The sequence below is a fragment of the Manihot esculenta genome, chromosome 18 (assembly GCF_001659605.2).
Source record: "Manihot esculenta cultivar AM560-2 chromosome 18, M.esculenta_v8, whole genome shotgun sequence".
NCBI lineage: Eukaryota > Viridiplantae > Streptophyta > Magnoliopsida > Malpighiales > Euphorbiaceae > Manihot > Manihot esculenta.
Window position 1 is genome coordinate 6,218,114 of NC_035178.2, and position 18,827 is coordinate 6,236,940.

Consider the following 18,827-nt stretch of genomic DNA (forward strand, 5'->3'; position numbering starts at 1 on the left):
ACGAATAAACATAATGTGTAACGAATAAAAAATAATAGTAAATTTTTTTTATTTAAAATGTTTAGCAGTAAAATATTTTATTAATTTTAATTGTTAAATATTTTATTATTTAATTTTTATAATATTTAAAATAATAATAATATATCAATATATTATTTTTTCAAATAAAAAAATTAATTAATAATATATTTATAATAGGGAGACTGAATAGTAAATTTATCTCTAGAAACAAAGTAATTTTAAAAGCGAAATTACAGCGGATAGAAAAGGCCATTCTCTTGCTGGCACCAATTAAATTGGAGGGAGGAAGAAAGAAAAGTTAAAAAAAAAACACAGTAATAAAACAAACGCAAGTAGCAAAGGCGAAGGTCGGCTTCAGCTGCCTCCCTAAACGCCTCCTTAACAAACTAAGCGTAGGTCAGTTTCTCTCCTTACAACAACTAAGCATCTTAGGTTAAATTATCCATACTTATATTGATTTTTTTCCCCCTTTTTGCTGTTTGTGATCCTTAATTTATATTTCTCTACTTTAATTTTGTTTTTATTTAAAACATCATCAATCGTCTGTTCATCCATCTTCATCAATCGAGTCATTGACTTGATCACTGTGGAATATGGAGGGTTTAATGAGCAAGCTAAGGAGTTTGGACGCTTATCCTAAAATCAATGAGGATTTCTACAGCCGTACACTCTCCGGTGGCATTATCACTATCGCCTCATCCATTGTCATGCTTCTCCTCTTCATCTCCGAGCTCAGTACGTTCTATAGTCCCTTTTTTTATTTATTTTTTTGTTACACTCTCTCTTTTTCCAATTCTATTTTTTGTAGTTATTGTTTCTTTGCAGTGAATTGGATCTGTATAGACTCTATTTGCAATGAATTGGGACTTAAACTACATTATTGTTGATTCCGAAATTGAGTCATTTGTTTGAAATTAGAGAAAAAGAAGTTGTCTTTTTTTGGTGGGCATTATTTTCCTCATTTTGTAGTTTTAGTGCTTTTGTAATTCGCTTCAATTGAAAATTTATTTTTTCCCCGGAAGCTATATTATAAGTGGAGCTCTTATTCTTGTACTAGCTGGGTCTTTATTTGGTGTGTCTAGTTAAGTCGAGCGTCTTGGACAAGAGATGGTTACTGATGGATGCAAATTGTGGAGACATATATCATGTAAAGCCTTCTTAGTTCTTATGAGAAGCAAAAGATGTGTGTGATTTTGCGAATGAGTTTTTGCTTTGTTCCCTTCTCAATTATTTTTTACTCCTTTAACAGTTGCTCCCTTGAAATATACAAGATTAATATAATTTTATTTAACTTTCCTTTTTAAACTTCTACAAAACACCATTAATTATTTTTATACTCTTTTAACAATTACTCCCTTAGAACATACAAGAGCACTTATCTTCGAATTTTTAACCTTGTACAAAATGCACTCTTAACAGATAAAAGTTAATCAATTTAGCAATGAGCCAATGAAATATAGAGCTTTTGTTTGTTCTCTCAAATTGCCTTCTTTTCTTTGGGCTTACTAATTTTTCTTCTTATTGCAGGGTTGTATCTCCATGCCGTGACTGAAACAAAGCTTGTGGTGGATACTTCAAGAGGGGAGACTTTACGTATCAACGTAATGACTTAGTTTAGCAAATAATATAAGTATCAATTAGCTTTGAAGTGATGGAAACTACTTTACTATTATAATGATCAAATTTTGCTTATATTAGATTTAGGGTAGATTTCTTATGCATTTCGCTAACTTATCATAATCAAAACTGTTTTTTTTTTTAGTAAAAAATGTGAATGGCATTTGAGAGCATGGATTCTGTAAATAGAATCATTTTTATAATTTTATTGCATGCATGGTTTATTTCCTAAAACTTCTTTTCTGCATTACCTGCTCTATGTTATATTTATTATATCTCCAAGTAATAGATCTGTGCCTCTGTCAATGCCTGTAAATGCAGTTTGACATCACCTTTCCAGCCCTTCCATGTTCTATTCTCAGCCTTGATGCAATGGACATCAGTGGAGAGCAGCATCTTGATGTAGTATGTATCACAGGACTTCATAATATCTCACTTCAGAGTTTTTGTTGTTAATTATGATTACTTGTCTAAATTAATGAATGTGCAGAGCATGCTTCTTATGAGTTTTTGTCCAAGTTCTTACAAAGTTTATACGAGCTATTGCTAAAGACACCTTTATTTCTTGCAGAAACATGATATTTTCAAGAAAAGACTAGATTCTAATGGCAATGTAATAGAATTACGGCAAGATGGTATTGGTGCTCCTAAGGTTAGTAATATAATATTGTTGGATGTCTCTATTGGAAACTACATTGGTGCACATCATGTATTGAATGAGTTCCTTCAATTTACCTTCAAATGTTCTATATTCATACTTACGGTGGGAAGCATACCCTTCCCTTGTAGGATATATCTGCTCATTAATCCATTATCTCATCAAGTTGCTATCATGAATCATGATGGTATTGCGTTATGTCTGAATGTACCAACTCGTCTTTGTCAGCAATCTGGGTAACCTTAATTTGTCTTACAATTGAAGTGAAAGTTGGAATCTCACTCAAGGATGAATTCTTCCTTACTCAACTTGGCGGATATATATATTTTTTTTCTTGACTGATGTGAGAAGCAGAGAGATGATAAATAATTAATTCATTTTACAATATGGAAGCTTTGCGCCTATATAACAAGCTAAGTTGCGCCTATATAGCCAAGTTCCCTATATGATTCTGGGTATAACAAACAATTAGCTAATATATTCCATTTATAGATCTTCAAACTATAGTTGTCAAATCGAGATTTGAATTGGGAATCTATGATTGGTCAATTGAGAATTGGATTGGATTGTAAGTTTCTATAGAAATTTTAAAAATTAATTAAAAATGATATATGTCCCAAAGTAACAAGTAACATTTTATATATATATATATTAGAAGTATGATAATAGAACAATATATTCTTAGATGTTATACAGTTCTATATTATCATTATGTTTTTTTGAGTTGTAGATAATTATTAGCATTGTACATGTGTTGGAACTCTTCTTTAAATTTGGTCAAATAATTAACTAATGAGAAGGGGTAGTTGGCTAAATTAAAAGGTTGAAATATATTCATATAATATGTCCTAATTTGACATGTATAACTAGAGAAGTAAATTAACAAAAAAGAGGGGGTGGGGGGTGGGGGTGGGGGCAGGGGGGAAGAAGATGGACAGGGAAAAGAATGGATAGTGTAAGAAAAATAACTTAGAGAAGGTTTTGTGTACACTTCTCATAGTAAATATGAGGTAAAATCTTAAAGGCCTTTAGAAAAAGAATCAACTGAATCGGTTGAGTGATATTGATTCATCCAATTTACTATTAATTCTTCTAAGTCAGTCATGATTCAGGTACATTTGCGCTTCATCCTATAGATTTGAATTGCTAGGTTAAGGAGTCGACTCAAATCAAGAATCATATGATTCTAGCAACTATGCTTCAAGCAATGCCTGATTTATTCAATTCACTGCTCTACATATCATCCTCACCTTTGATTTGATATTAGGAGCTACATATAGATCATCCTCACTCGTCCCAGAAGTTCTCATCTTTTTCTTTCTTTTACTGATGCTAGGATCATTATGCTTTGTCTGTTTTAACATATAGGTCCTATTAAATTATCGTTTTGCCTTTCTGTCTCTTCTTGTGTCACTTATTACTATTTGTAATTGGTGCAGATTGAAAAGCCTTTGCAGAGACATGGTGGCAGGCTTGAGCATAATGAGACATATTGTGGTTCATGTTATGGTGCTGAAGCGGTAAGCTTGTCAGTCAGGAAATATTGTGAGAAAAATAAGTGTAGTGCAGCATCAAATTGTTAATTAATGAGCTCAGCATTCTAATGTTTTTGCATATTGTTTTCCCTCTCAAAGAAGGGAAAAGAGAAGCATCTATTTTTGTGGCTTGCATTCAGTTATGCCTTCTTTCAGGAGGCCTGCTAAGAGTAGTCTTAATTGTGTCGTTACTAATGATAAAGATCATATTACAATTTATTCTTTATTTGTCTGTGGTACTTTCTGATATTTCCTTTTAATTGCAGTCAGATGAGGAGTGTTGTAATTCTTGTGAGGAAGTTCGTGAAGCATATCGAAGGAAAGGTTGGGCAATGTCAAATCCGGATTTGATTGACCAGGTCTGTCAGCTTGTCTTTCAATTTGTTACCTTTTCTAGATCTAAGCAACTTTTAGATTTATACGTGGTTGAGCCACTCCTAGCTAGTCTTGGGACCACATGATTGGATGAACATGATAAATATTACATAGTTTTGTTCAGTGCAAAAGGGAAGGTTTTCTACAAAGGATTAAGGATGAGGCAGGTGAAGGGTGCAATATTTATGGATTTTTGGAAGTTAATAAGGTGGCTGGTAATTTTCACTTTGCACCTGGCAAGAGCTTTCAACAATCAAATGTTCACGTACATGATCTGCTGGCATTTCAAAAGGACAGTTTTAATGTAAGTGATAATCTTTTCTTTTGGCCTACCAGGAGATTAGACATCTATTATAGGACATTGCACAAAAAGATATTGTAATCTAGTTTTCATGTTTTGTTAGACCAGCCATATGACTAATTTACGGAATGTGATGCAGATAAGTCACAAGGTCAACAGGCTAGCTTTTGGAGATTATTTTCCTGGTATTGTGAATCCTCTTGATGGGTAATTCTCTATGCTCTCAACCTGTTTTGTGGTGTCTATCTATTTTGCTCTAAGGCTCTGTTTGTTTCAAGAAAATAACTTGTACGAGGAAAAATATTTTCTAAGAAAATAATTTAATTTTTCATTATTTGGTTGCAAATATTAAAAAAAAAAAAGAATGTACTAAATTTATATAAGAAAGTTTAGTAGTATTAATAAGATTCGGCAAAATCTAAAGAATAACTCTCTTTTGAAAAAGAAGCCTAAGTATTGATAGTTGTTGTTCTAACCTAAACTAACACTATGTTGGCATTCTCTACTTGTTTTTCCAACTTTCAGCGTGCATTGGACACAAGAAACTCCCAGTGGATTGTACCAGTACTTTATCAAGGTCATTGTCCTGGATGAATGCTATTGTTACTTCTATCACTTCTCAGTTCAATGTGGCCGACCAATTGAAGAATTTGGACCTTTGTCCTTGGGTGTTCACTGAAAGGGATCTTTATTTTGCAGGTTGTACCTACTGTATACACAGATGTCAGTGGGCACACAATTCAGTCAAACCAGGTCTGGAACATCTCAAATAATTCAGTCTGAATTCATTCATATATATTAAATGTGAAATGACATGACATTTGGAATTTTTCTTTTTCAGTTTTCTGTGACCGAACATTTTAGAAGTGAAGAAGTCGGTCGCCTTCTTCAATCCGTCCCAGGAGTTTTCTTCTTTTATGACCTTTCTCCAATTAAGGTGGGTTTCATGCCAATAAAAAATTTAATTTTATAGCATCATTAATGATGGTTACTCTTGGAACTGTCTGCTTGATCATGGGGACTTTTTTTTGTCCCATTTTCCTTACCTGGTTTAACTTTTGCAGGTTACTTTCACAGAGGAGCATATATCATTCTTGCACTTCCTGACCAATGTATGCGCTATTGTTGGAGGTAACAAACCTTTCCCTGAACTATTGCATCATCATTCTATTAGCACAACTTTCTTGCTGTACTCGTTTTGAGTTATTCTCATCAATGATTGGGATTGTCTCTCTCCCTCTCTGGCTTTATCAGTACAAATAACTGGAATTGTACCACTGTGTATATGGGCTACTACTGACCTAGCATGGTACACCATTATTCCTCAAAAAGTGGGTTTCCATTTTGACCATAGATGCTTAATGTGTGTTATTGACCTGTAATTTTAGAGGTTGCCAGTGGTTTTCCCTGTCAAGTGTGCATTTTCCCCAATTCTGTTGTCATGAAATTTTGTCGATATGGTCATACTATCATGTGATCCAAAATGTAGTGCAGTTTTTGTGGTCTCATAATTACATTCAGATGCTGTGTGGTTTGCGGAACTTCACTATGAGAGATTATTAGCTGTGGTTTTCTTGTGGGCTCAAAATGCTGTGTGATTCTTGAATACAAGAAGAAAAGTGGAACTTCAGTATGAGAGATTATTAGGTGCTTCCAACGCACATGCACAATCTCTCACAATCATGTGGGATCCACTTCCCATATTATGAAGGACCCACCACATTTTTGTGAGAGATGGAGCATTATTTTTTGTGTGCCGGGAGTATCCTATAATCTTCCCTTCAATTTTCAAGATGTTATGTTTGTTTTATTTGGTTGGTCGTTTTGGAATGACTCATTTATATTCAAGTCAATTTACCATATATAACATATGCTAATAAAGCTATATAATCTTTTTTCATACGTGCTAATTTGACTTGTCAATTATTTCGCTGTTACTGTGCTTAGGTGTTTTCACCGTTTCTGGAATACTGGATTCATTTATATATCATGGGCAAAAGGCAATCAAGAAGAAGATGGAAATCGGTAAATTTAGTTGATAGCACAACTGATTGGCCTGGTTTGCTGCTGTATTCAGTTTGGTCTGTCAGTAACTGGCTTCGCAAATAGAATTGGGTTGAACGACGAGAAGTGGAGTTGGCCAGCGGCTTTGGATCACAACTAACTTTCAGTAAAGATTCATGATGTATGATCAATGAATTAGAATTATTTTTATAGTTCATTTTATATGTGCAATGAAATGTCCCTCTCGGTCTCATTCTGGTTAATGCAATGGCACTGCTGATACAAAAATCTATGTGAAAGGGATTTTCATTGTTTCCTTGGCTAAGAACTCGAAAGAATTCACAAGTGGGTATGGAGAAACAACCGAGCCATTTTTGTTTGATGATTGTGGATCTCCCTTATTATCTTTTGGGTTACATGAGAGTGCTCATGTTTCCCAACTATCTCGTCTGTTCTGTTGCGTCGCAATCCAATTCGTTCAAATATTATAAAAAAAAAAGAAAGTTTCGTAATGCATTCACCCCATTTCGTAGTCTTTAGCTCTTCAACTGAAGGATGCTTCATCTTTCAAAAGAATGCCCTCATTGTGGGAAGATTGAATCTGTTTAAATGTCCAAAAGCGATTGAAGTGAGGTTTAAATCACCCTTGAGACTTTCATGCGGAAGGGATCTCACTTATTACTTTTTTAGTCTTCCTTTTATGGCATATTTGAAGGAATAGAATCTCTTCATATTTGAGCAGCGAACTTTGCTAAGTGATGAGGTGATTAACAGGACAGTAAAGCATCACTTAGAATTCTCTGAAGCTCAATAGAGTAGTATTACAAGTGTATCTCGTTGCTTCAGTGAGTTTAGACAAAAAACGTCTCCTATGGGGCAAGATGTATTCAAAATCAACTTTGATTCTGTTGTGAGAAGACAGGATAGCTGTGGGAAGATTATTGCCATTGCTAGAAATCACCAACTTCAATTAAGAGATTGGTCATGTAAGAAAGTGCATGCAATCTCATATCCGTTCATGCTGGAATTCTTAGCTTGCCATGAAGATTGGCTCAAGCTAAAGGCTTTGAGAAAGTCAACTTTGAAGAAAACTGTCAAGTTCTTATTAAGTTGGTTAATGGAGATACGCTTTCAGTTTCGTTAGAGATACACAATTTTCTCAATAATGTCAAGACACTTTCCACAACCTTTCAAGATATCTCATTCTCTTATGTTCTTAGAAATTATAATTAGGCAGTTTATTCTTTGGCTGCCATTGCTTCGAGGATGAATCCTTTCTTAATTCTTGCCAACAAATTACCTTTACAGCACCTTTCCAGTCCCCTAGGACCTAGGGGTGAGCATTCGGTCGGTTCGGTTCAAAACCGAACCGAACCGAATAAACCGAAAACCGAAATTTTAGTGTTTATAAAAACCGAACCGAACCGATTTTGATCAGAACCCGAATCGAACCGAATCGGTCTGATTCGATTCGATTCGGTTCGGTTTGATCGGTTTCGATTTTTAATATTTTTTTTATTTTTTACATTTTATTTTTAGTATTTTAAAATTTAATTAAAATATTTTAATTTTAATATGATTTAATTTCTCTTGAAAAAACATATTATTATTACTAATCGGTTTGGTTCGGTTTTTTCGATTTTTTTCTGATCAAAACCGAACCGAACCGAAATCACTGAAATTTTTGAAATTAAAAACTGAACCAAACTGAAATATATAAAAAACCGAACCAAATTTTTAAATCAATTCAGTTCGATCGATTTTTTCGATTTGAACCGAATACTGCTCACCCCTACCTAGGACCATTAATGAATTTTTTTTTACCTTTAGAAAAAAAAAAAAAAAAAGCGTTGAAATGAATGGCTTTAGTTATGAACTGCGAGGAAAATATCACATTTGACCTTCCTATCAATAATATGATTTATGATTGAAATGATATCATTGATTCCTTCCATTATTTGAAAGATAAAAAAGAAGTTTTGATTTTCTTGGAACCTGCATACTGTCACACAAAAAATCATCTATCAAGATCACGAGGGATTAAAAGTATTTTGCCATTGAAAATAAGGGAGATAGAAAATGGTAGAAAGGGTTTTTTATTTCTCGTTGTACAAAATACATAAAAGCAAAATATATATAGCGCAGTGATATAAAGAAAGTATGCCCGCTGAAAAGAGACAAAAACCAGCTCAAAATAACCAAAAAAGCTTTACAACTAATCTTAAAGGAATAAAAGAATGATAAAAGATAAAAAAAGACTAACTAATTTGAGAGAAGAAGAAGAAGATTATCTAACAATTTTACATCCCCTCTTCAAGTTGAGGCCTAGTAATAATCATTAAGGCCAACTTGAAAACCAAAACTGAAAAATAGGTGCACTAAGAGCTTTTGTGAATGAATTAACTATCTAGTTGCTGGAAGATATTTTTTGAGGAGAAATAAAACCGTTTTTGTATTGCTCCTGACAGTCAATATTCAAATGCTTAGTCTCTTCGTGAAAGACTGGATTAGCTGTGATGTGTAGGGCTGCTTGATTAACACAGTCCAAAGTTATAGGGGGAAATGATTTGTATCTTGAAATCTTGTAGAATATAACTAATCCATTATAGTTTACAAACTGTTGAGGCCATGGATCGATATTTTACTTTCAGCTGATGATCTTGAAATTGTAGTTTGCTTTTTGATTTTTCAGCTAACAATTGACTTTCCTAGAAAAATATAAAAACAAGTTAATGACTTTCTGCTATCAACACAGGAAGCCTAGTCTAAATCGCAGAAGGCTTCTAATTTCATATTGTTATCTGTTGAAAAGTAGAGCCCCAAGGAAGGTCTTCCTTTCAAGTATCTTAGAACACAAAGAGCATTCATCCAATGATGATGTTTGGGATCATGAACATACTGGCTAAGCTGCTGAGTTGCATAAGCAATATTTGGCCTGGTATATCCCAAATACAACAGTCTGCCTACTAGCCTTCTGTAAGCATAAGGATCTTCTAACTTAAGGCTATCATCTTTATATAACTTATGATCTTTTATCAAGGGAGTTGTAGCGGGTTTGCACCCATTAAACCTGCATCATTGATCAAGTCCACGGCATATTTTCTTTGGTTGACATACAAACCAGCTGCAAACCTTATTATTTCCAAACCCAACAAGTATTTGGCCTGCTGCATGTCCTTTATAGAGAATTTTCCATTCAAAAAACTCTTTACCTTTCTAATCTCTTCCTCTGAATTGCCTGAGCAGTACATCATCTATATAGACCAGCAAAGTCAAGAAGACATTGTGTTTGGACATTATAAATAAACAATTACCATGGCATGATTGTTTAAACTCATATTTCTGCAGCTGATTAGTAAGTTTTGTATTCCATTGTCTGGAAACTTATCTAAGCCCATATAATGACTTTTTAGTTTACATACTTGCCCAGGTTTAGCCCTATCATAACTGTAACGACCCGAAAATCGGACCGCTACCGGCGCTAGGATCCAGATCGGCTTAAGGCCGCCGGGACCCGTAGCAAGCCTGACATAGAACCTGTAAACCTGTTCAATCCCATACATGATCAACAATCATACATAAAGATTAAAACTTTCCTTTTCATCATACACCATACTCAACCTGTGCATTCACTAATCATAGCATAACTTAAACATTTATCCCTTAGTGGGATCTCATCATTGCCCCAGTGGGCGATACATCATAAGTTGAGTTGGTTAAACATAAACATCAAAAGACATTAAGATCATGTATCAACAAGGGATTACAATACTCATAGGGTCAAGCACAACTATAACCTCAATATACCTCATTACATAACATACTATAATCTCTTACATTACATCATAGTACAATTATCATGTCCACAATCTAACTTATTACATAAACATGCTTCAGAATTCTGGCTAACCTCCTGGTCTACCCTGTACCTGCACATCTGGGGTTAGGGGAGAGGGGTGAGCTACAAAGCCCAGTGAGCAGAATAGTAAAACATTTAAAACATATGATAACATGAAATGCATCACATCACAGCTAATCACATCAAGGATGAATTTGTCACCAATAGTCCTCTACACATTCCAATAGTGCCAAGGGCGTAGAATGGGCCTCACTGGTCTTTCTCTTACATACATAACATGACATAACATTCCAATAGTGCCAGGGGCGTAGAATGGGCCTCACTGGTCTTTCTCTTACATAGTGCCAGGGGCGTAGAATGGGCCTCACTGGTCTTCCGTACCGTATCATCATCATATCATAACATAGGAGGACTAAAGGATCATTCAACATTCATCCGCATCATCAACATAATATGCAATGCAACATATTCGTGAATTCTAATGCAAGCACCCTATTATATCTCATGGCATTCATGATGCGCGAATCATGCTAAAACTGATTTATTTATTTTAAAAGCATAAGAGTTATTCCACTCACCTCTGGGTAGCTCTGACCAGACACTGGGGCAGCAGACTCACTGCTGGGGTCCTCGGTTCCTCGGGTCCGAACCTACACAGGTGGACTCAAATGAGGGACCAAACATACTAGAACATAACTCTAAAAACATCCCCCAAAAACCCCCTAAAACATCTCAAAACATTCATACAAAACATGCAAAGAAAGGCTGGACAGGGCACTTTCGGCGGCAGGTTCGGCGGCCGAAAGTCCCAGACAGATCCGAAAGTCAGGCACTTTCGGCGGCACCTTCGGCGGCCGAAAGTCCCAAACAGATCCGAAAGTCCTCTTTCGGGGGCAAGCTTTGGCAGCCGAATGCTGCCTCCACAAGGGGGGTTCGGCGGCCGAAAGTTCCTTCGGCTGCCGAACCTGGTTTCTCCCAAATGGGCAGAAACTCGGCTCAAACGAGCCTCTTGCCTCCCCAAGCCTCAAATCATGCATAAACTTGTTCTAAAACATGCATACATATCATACATTACACCTAGGGGTCTCAAACTAGCATATACCCCAACTACAACACTTCAACAACATACATTGTCCATAAATCACATAAAACCTAACATAGCTCAACTAACTTAAACATGCATTTCTACCCCATAAAACTTCATAAAACTTGTTTAAAACATACATTGAACTTAAGATCGGCTCTTACCTCTTGAAGATCGAGAAAGAGACGACCAAAACTCGGAGATCCAAGCAAATGAGCTCATGAGTTTTCAAAGCTCCAAACTTGTTTAAAAATGCTCAAAACTTGCAATGTGAGGTTAAAACTCAAGAAAAATGGAGGAGATTTGAAGAAAGAACACAAGATTTGGGGAGAGGGAGGTCGGAAGCTAGCTGTGGCCGAAAATGGGAGAAAGCTCCCCCATTTCGGCTAAGTGCCCCTTTTATAGGTGGCTGGCCAGGCCACGTTCGGGGGCCGAATGTGCCTCCGCATGCATGCCATGTTCGGCGGCCGAACTTGAGTTTCGGCGGCCGAACCTGGACTCCCCTTTTCTCATGCTTTCGAGGGCCTAACGTGCCTCCAAAACGCATGCATGTTCGGCGGCCGAACTTGACTTTCGGCGGCCGAACCTGGGTTTTCCTCCAAAGACTTTTCATACAAAACTCACTTAAAAACATACTTAAAATTATTAAAAACATGAAAACATATCATAAAAACATACTTTTACCCTTCTAGGGGTTTCCGACATCCGAGATTCCACCGGACGGTAGGAATTCCGATACCGGAGTCTAGCCGGGTATTACAATAACCTTCTAGTAATTCCATATAAACCTCTTCATCTAAATGGCCACGTAAAAAGGCATTATTTATGTCTAGTTGATGAAAAGACTAACATTTTGTAGCAGCAATGGTAAAAAATAATCTAATATTGACTACCTTAGAAATAGGGGAGAAACTGTTATGAAAGTCAATACCTTCAACTTGGTTATAGCTTTTTGCTATTAACTTTGCCTTGAATCTGTTAATGAATCCATCTACTTTCACCTTGACTTTATAAACTCATTTGCAACCTATGAGTTTCTCATTAGGTGGAAGATTGGTTATCTTCCAGGTTCTATTCTACTAAAAAACATTTATCTCTTTTATCATTGTCTGAATCCATTCTGGTTTGAGTCTTGCCAGCAAATAACAAGTTGGTTCATGCACAATAGATAAATTTGCAGCAAAGCTCATATGTGCATCAATAAAATGTTGAGTGTGATTTAGGGATAAGTGAGAGGTTTGTATTTGAAATTAAGTCTAATACTTATTGGATTAAAGATGTGATGTGAGACATTATTAATTGTAGTAACATAGTCATTGATCTAGGTAGGTGGTTTTTTGGTTCTATTGCTATGTCTGGTAGGGATGGGTCCAAGAGTTAGTGAGGAATGTTCGAGACTTTCTGGTATTTCATCAACTTCTTGACCATCAGTATGATGCGGAGTATAAGGGTATCATTAGTATTTTCAGATTTATAAGTGATATTTTAAGTATCAAAAAAATGAGAAATATGCAAAATAGATTCTGGTTGAGCTGCAGCAGCAATAGTTTTTGTGGTTTTGAAAGGATAAATCTCTTCATGAAATCTAACATCCCTGGACACAATAATCCTACTGCTACCCAAATCATAAAGCTTGTATCCCTTTTGCCCTGGTGAATAGCCTAGAAAAATGCATCTGATGGCTCTAGGTGTAAACTTATCCTTGCGAGGATAAAACATTAGTTGCGAAGTATAGACTCCCAAAGCACTTCAAATCTTTATATGTAGGTTCCCTTCCATATAGCATTTCATAAGGAGTCTTCCAAGACAGAGTTGGTGTGGGAAGCCTATTTAAAAGATAAACTTCATGCAAAACAGCTTCACCCTAGAATTTAATGGGAGTATTAGACTGAAACATCAAAGCTCTAGCCAACTGAAATATGAACCTATGCCTTCTTTCTACAACTCCATTCTGTTGAGGAGAATAAACACAGCTTCTTTAATGAATAACCCCAAAATCCTTTAAAACCCATTGACAATTCTGTCCTATAAATTTCAGACCATTATTTGATCTAACATACTTTATAGATTTCTCAAAATGATTCTTTATCATATAACATTGGCTATCTGAATTCTTTGTAAAGTTTAACTGGATATTTTTCTGTTTTTCAACCCTCAAAATCATTGAGTAAGCTTTGTCAACAGGTGGAAATGGGTCAAGAACTAAGATCTGGTTTTTGACATGTTTTCATAACACTCATTCAGACCCATGAGAAATTGAATAAGTTTAGTTTGTGACATTATCTCAATAATCTCATTCGAAATATCACAAGTACAAGCACGCATAGCTCCAATGTGCATTGAGGCCTTAGTTGAAGAACATTTAATTCTTCCTACGGCTTTTTAAGTTTACTACAATAAGCAATCACAGTTGAGTTATCTTACTCCATTAAGGAAATTTGCTTTTGTATCTAGTAAATTTGTGGCCCTTTACTTTTCACCAAATTGATCCTCCCGATCCGGCCACAATCTTTTTTTGCCCAAGTTGAGTAGATGAAGGTATCTGCAATCTCCTTGGACATTGAATTAATCATCTAGGAAGAGACCATTTCATCAACTCTTCTCCATTTACTCTTATTTGGTTTATTTTTGGGTTCAAGCAAAACACCAATAATAAAACCCAATTTGATTTTGGCAGCTAAGGCTTGTGTGATGGATCTATTTCAAGTCAAGTAATTGTTATAAGTAAGTGGTACTGTCTTCAAGTATTATCTGATTCTTGCAGAAACAAAGGATTATATGAGTTTAATATTGCTGCTTTCTCTACGGTTAGAGTTCAAGCTTAATTAGTCTGCGTGTTAATCATTTCTCTTTCATTTACCACCATTAGCAAAAAAAAAAAAAAAATTTAAAAATTTGTAGCTCTTATACTATATCTGCCATTAAAAATAATGGAAACAGAAAATGGTAGAAAGAATTTTTTTTTCTTATTGCACAAAATATATACAAGAGTGGTACGAAGGAAGCATAAGAGATAAAAAATATTCAGTATAACCAAAAAAAACTTTACGGCTAATCCTAAAAGAATAAAAAAAATGATAAAAAAAACAAAAAAAGACTAACTAATCAGAAAGAGAAGAAGAACATTATCAAACGATTTTACACCATCGATTGGTGTGTACCGTTTCATTTTATATATTTTTATTTTATTTGTTGATTATTTATTATTATTTTAAATATAGTTTAATATTTTATAAATAATTTTAGTTTTTAGAATTATGCTACAAAATTTTTATTAATAAAATTACTTGATAACCGTATGCCCTGTCACTCTCTTTTCGCTCGAGCCAAGGGCTGCAAGAATAGATCAGGTCCAAAACTCAGAACGATCTTAGGCAAGCTTACCCGTCAGTGCAGATTTGGGCCATCAAATGCTCAGCGGATCAGGTTGCATTTGAACCCAAGGACCAATGATAAATAAATCGGTCTAATCCTTCCGCAGCCCTTTTTCACATGCGCACTAAAAAAAATTAAATGATCGTCTAATGTAGATAAGAAAACTGACAATTCTGTATGTATAGAGCTGTCTGGCAGACAGAATGAGTGTTACTGTAATGAAAAAGTCGTTAGACGTCACTAGCAAGTAAGAGAAAGAAAATAAAAGGAAAAAGAAAACTTTCTTCAAATTTTAAATTTATTTAATTATTATAAACTTTATTTTCTCTAAATCTCACAATTTTTGAGGTTTTGTTGGTGTGAACACGCCCTTTTCTATCGTGTGAAGAAAGAATAAGAATAAATTAAAATCACCACTTGCTTCTTATATTGTTACTTGTAAAACTTAAGGAACAGATGAGAGAAGAAATTCCAAAACTTTTCATCCACTTATCAAATATTCCAAATTCTACCCCGTAAAATTATTTCAAAAAAAAAAACTCTCTCCTGCCATTCTCTGTCTGCAGAGGTACCTTCTTTAGATTTATTGCTTATAATAATATAAAGTATGGTACATTTTGATAGCTAGCATGACATGTGGGTGACAAAATCTTGAATTAATGTGATTCATTGCACTTGGAGGTGAGTGGCCAGTGTTGTTGGAATTTGAAAATGTTAAGAAAAGGACCAAGACAAGACAATATTTGAGCACTAGGACAAGACAACAGTTGTATTTTTCACTTTTCATGGTGAAAAAGTGAAACCAGGAGACAAATCATGTGATTTTAGTCGCACAAATGGTTATAAAAAGTTTTAAATAAAGCCTTGATCCAAGGTTAAATTGTTGAATAAACTGTGAGCTTAGGCCAAGTTCATTGAACAAGTTATAATAAGGTTATACGTTAAAAGCTCATTTATAATTTAGAGAATGATGTTTTTTAAAAAATAATAATAATAAATTTTCTCCTAAATAATAGAAAAAAATATCAAATTCCTAAAATTATCTTTAAATTATCATTGAAAAATTAAAATAAGACTAGTATTAGTTAAAAGTTGAAAATGTAAGCTTAATGCTTAATGCTTTTAGCCACTAAAAGACGATGCCGTTCAGAGAAGTGGTTTGCATAGTTTACTCGGTCCATCCTAAAACCAAGAAAGCTCCTTACTGCCGCCAACTAGATTGAATTTTTTCACAATTATCATGAAAAATTAGATTAAATTGCTTCACATGTGAGGCTAATTTAACAGTAGAAAATGATTTGACAGTTAAAAATAGATTTTTTTCCTTCTGCTCATCTAAAGTCCTGATCTTGTATTTTTCATTGCCGTCCTATATACTGCATCCTTTAATGACTAAAAATTTCAATGATTCCCTCACAATGAACCATCCACTTCGTTCTTATTTAGGACCTGCAACAGAACTCAAAATCCAGATATTGTGTTTTTCTTCCCTATTGTTTGGTCAAATCATCTTTCAAATGAAACCTTTGGCTGGTAATGGATAAATATTGCCACAGATTTAAGGAAGAAGAGAGAAAAATCAAATATATACGAGAATATAATAACATGATGCTATTGCTGACAAAGTAACAATGGAAAAATATTACAGGACTAATATGAACTCTCACAAGTACAAATTCTCCGTAGTTAAGCAGTGTATTAAAAAGCCAGCTAACCATGGAGGCCAACATTTACATGAATATCAACATTATTTAATGATATACTCTACTGAAGACCTTGACAACTTTGGCTCTGCAACTGTCAAAAACTTCATTGCAGCAACCAAGTCCCTAAATTCCTAAAAATACACCATAGATGAACACCTGACATAGACAACAATGACAAATTTTAGGATAAAAGAGAAGCCCAATCAATTTCATAAGATGGGTACTTCTGCAAATTGAAATTCCCAGAATCAACATCCAAAGGTGCCTCTTCGAAATCCGGAAACGTGAGATCTGACAGAGGAGATGATCCTCCTGAACCTTCGCTCTCAGTCAACACGGGAGACAGTGTCTCAACCTTGCAACATTTGTCCATGGTAACTTTCCGCTGCGAATCAGCTTCCTTAGCCGCCGCCGGCTTGGTCGTCCCCACCTGGGCTTTCTTCTTGTTCGACGAGTTTGATTGCTTCTCAGCTTTTCCTCCTTGTTTCTGCGATTCCGCTAAGCTTTCACAGATAGCTTGCAGCTTCGCGTCAACTGAGGAATGGAGAGGCTTGTACTCGCCAAACTTGCCTTCGATGTGAGACCCCTGATGGCGGAGGTTGGGGAAGTTGAGCCTTGCGAAGTCACCTCGGAGCTTGTAAGCTGCGTTGTCATAAGCTAAGGCCGCTTCCTCAGCTGTGTCGAAAGTGCCGAGCCAGAGTCGGGTCCGGTTCTTGGGAAGTCTAATCTCGGCCACCCATTTTCCCCAGTGCCGCTGCCTCACTCCTCTGTAGAGCTTGGTGGGTTTCAGTGGTGAGCCCACTTGCTTCATAGGGATGGGTTTGGGACCCAAAAAGTTGAGGGTATGCTGGTTCTGAACATGGTAATTCTGGAAAGGTAAGCCATTTTGGTTCTGGAGGTGAACCTGTGTCTGGATCTGATGGATCTGGGTTGGAGTAAGGTGATTAAGCCCGATTGAACTAGGTTGCTGAAGACCAGAGGGATCTTGGATCGAGAACCCGGTTGAAAATGGAAGGGAAGTCAATGTAAAGCAACCATCAGGGTACAAAAAGGCCTGCTGTTGAGAGGAAGAAGAAGAAAGGTAACCATAAGTAGAATAAGAAGTTGAGGGAAGAGGAGGTAAAGAAGACGAAAGAGAAGGAGAAGGAGAAGGAGAAGGAGAAGGAGAAGAAGGGGTAGTTGAAGAAGAAGCACTTCTCATAAAAGGCTCAAGTGCTTGCATTAGCTCGCCCCCAAAGGGGTCTGATTGAGGATGTCTGCTACTGTATAAATCCATTGCAGCTGCCATTTTCCAAAGCTAAATTTCTCAGCTAAAATTAACAAAAATCAAGATTAAAAGACTACCACCTGCTTCTTAACCGATTAAATAACAAGGTTTCTTTTGAAAATGGAAAGAAATATTTTTAAAAAAATTAAAAATCGAAGAGGTTTAGAAATAGATAACCCCTTTCGATACAAGGCCTAGAAAACCAACCTTGAGGGACCAAAAAATAACCCTCCAAGCTGATTCAGCTACGAAGAAAGGAAAAAACAGAAAACAGAGAGAAAAACTTGGAAAATTAAATTAAAAAACCTGGATCTCGATTCTGAAAACACCTGGCTTTCGAGAAATCCTTCTTAAGTTTGCTTTCTACTAATTTGTTTATAAATTTTTCTCAAAAACAAACCCAAAATCAGAACCTGAAAGACAGATGATTAACAGAAAGGGATTCAGAGAAGCGGGGATTATCAGAAGGGGGGATTAACAGAAGAAGAAAGAAACCAAAACCAAAAATCGGAAGAAATCTCACAATCGCTCAAAGCACTCTTTTTTTCTCTCAGAATTTTTTTGTGTGTGGACAACTCTGAGCCTCTCTGCTTTATCCTAGCAGCTCTCTCGCCCTTAATATAATGAGGGTGGGGGCCTTAATTATCTTAATTAACCACGTCCTTAGTTACAAATTTCTCTTTTTACCGCATTTAAGTCAGTTATTAACCTCTCCTTCTCCTACTCAGCCAGCCAGGCTCCACTTCATGAGTCGTGACGTGTAAAATGTTAATCAAAGTAAGTGAGCCGACTGATTGCTGCCACGTGCTGTGAAGTCATATTCATTACGACACGTGTCAAACAGTGGAAGTTCCAATTAGCATTGCTTGAATCGGTCTCCATTCTTGTTGACTTGGTTTTTCCTTTCACATTTTCTTTTTGGAGCCTAAACCTAATGACAAACCCCATCTTTGTTAGGCTCTCTTTATATCATTATTTTTTTTATTTATCATTTTGGGGTAATTTTACAATAAATACTTACCAAA

General features: G+C 35.7%; 2 protein-coding genes across 2 annotated transcripts; one reads left to right on the forward strand and one right to left on the reverse strand.

Moving 5' to 3' along the window:
* Positions 1–322: 322 nt before the first annotated feature.
* LOC110606913 (endoplasmic reticulum-Golgi intermediate compartment protein 3) lies at positions 323–6,893 on the forward strand. Its single transcript, XM_021745918.2, has 13 exons — positions 323–756; positions 1,549–1,622; positions 1,960–2,043; positions 2,210–2,290; positions 3,736–3,816; positions 4,098–4,190; positions 4,331–4,510; positions 4,647–4,714; positions 5,033–5,084; positions 5,207–5,260; positions 5,349–5,444; positions 5,572–5,638; positions 6,455–6,893. Exons 1-13 carry the CDS (start codon positions 615–617, stop codon positions 6,544–6,546), a joined length of 1,164 nt encoding a protein of 387 aa, XP_021601610.1. The 5' UTR covers positions 323–614; the 3' UTR covers positions 6,547–6,893.
* Positions 6,894–16,417: 9,524 nt separating this feature from the next.
* LOC110606639 (ethylene-responsive transcription factor RAP2-4) lies at positions 16,418–18,405 on the reverse strand. The gene has a single exon (XM_021745542.2). It carries the CDS (start codon positions 17,821–17,823, stop codon positions 16,717–16,719), a length of 1,107 nt encoding a protein of 368 aa, XP_021601234.1. The 5' UTR covers positions 17,824–18,405; the 3' UTR covers positions 16,418–16,716.
* Between the last annotated feature and the right edge of the window lie 422 nt (positions 18,406–18,827).

Excerpts from the sequence above, each read along its gene's own strand:
- LOC110606913 (XM_021745918.2), top strand. The coding sequence starts at position 615 with ATGGAGGGTTTAATGAGCAAGCTAAGGAGTTTGGACGCTTATCCTAAA. Across the intron at positions 757-1,548 it reads CCTCTTCATCTCCGAGCTCA|GGTTGTATCTCCATGCCGTG; the intron begins GTACGTTCTATA and ends TTCTTATTGCAG. Across the intron at positions 5,639-6,454 it reads TGTATGCGCTATTGTTGGAG|GTGTTTTCACCGTTTCTGGA; the intron begins GTAACAAACCTT and ends TACTGTGCTTAG.
- LOC110606639 (XM_021745542.2), bottom strand. The coding sequence starts at position 17,823 with ATGGCAGCTGCAATGGATTTATACAGTAGCAGACATCCTCAATCAGAC.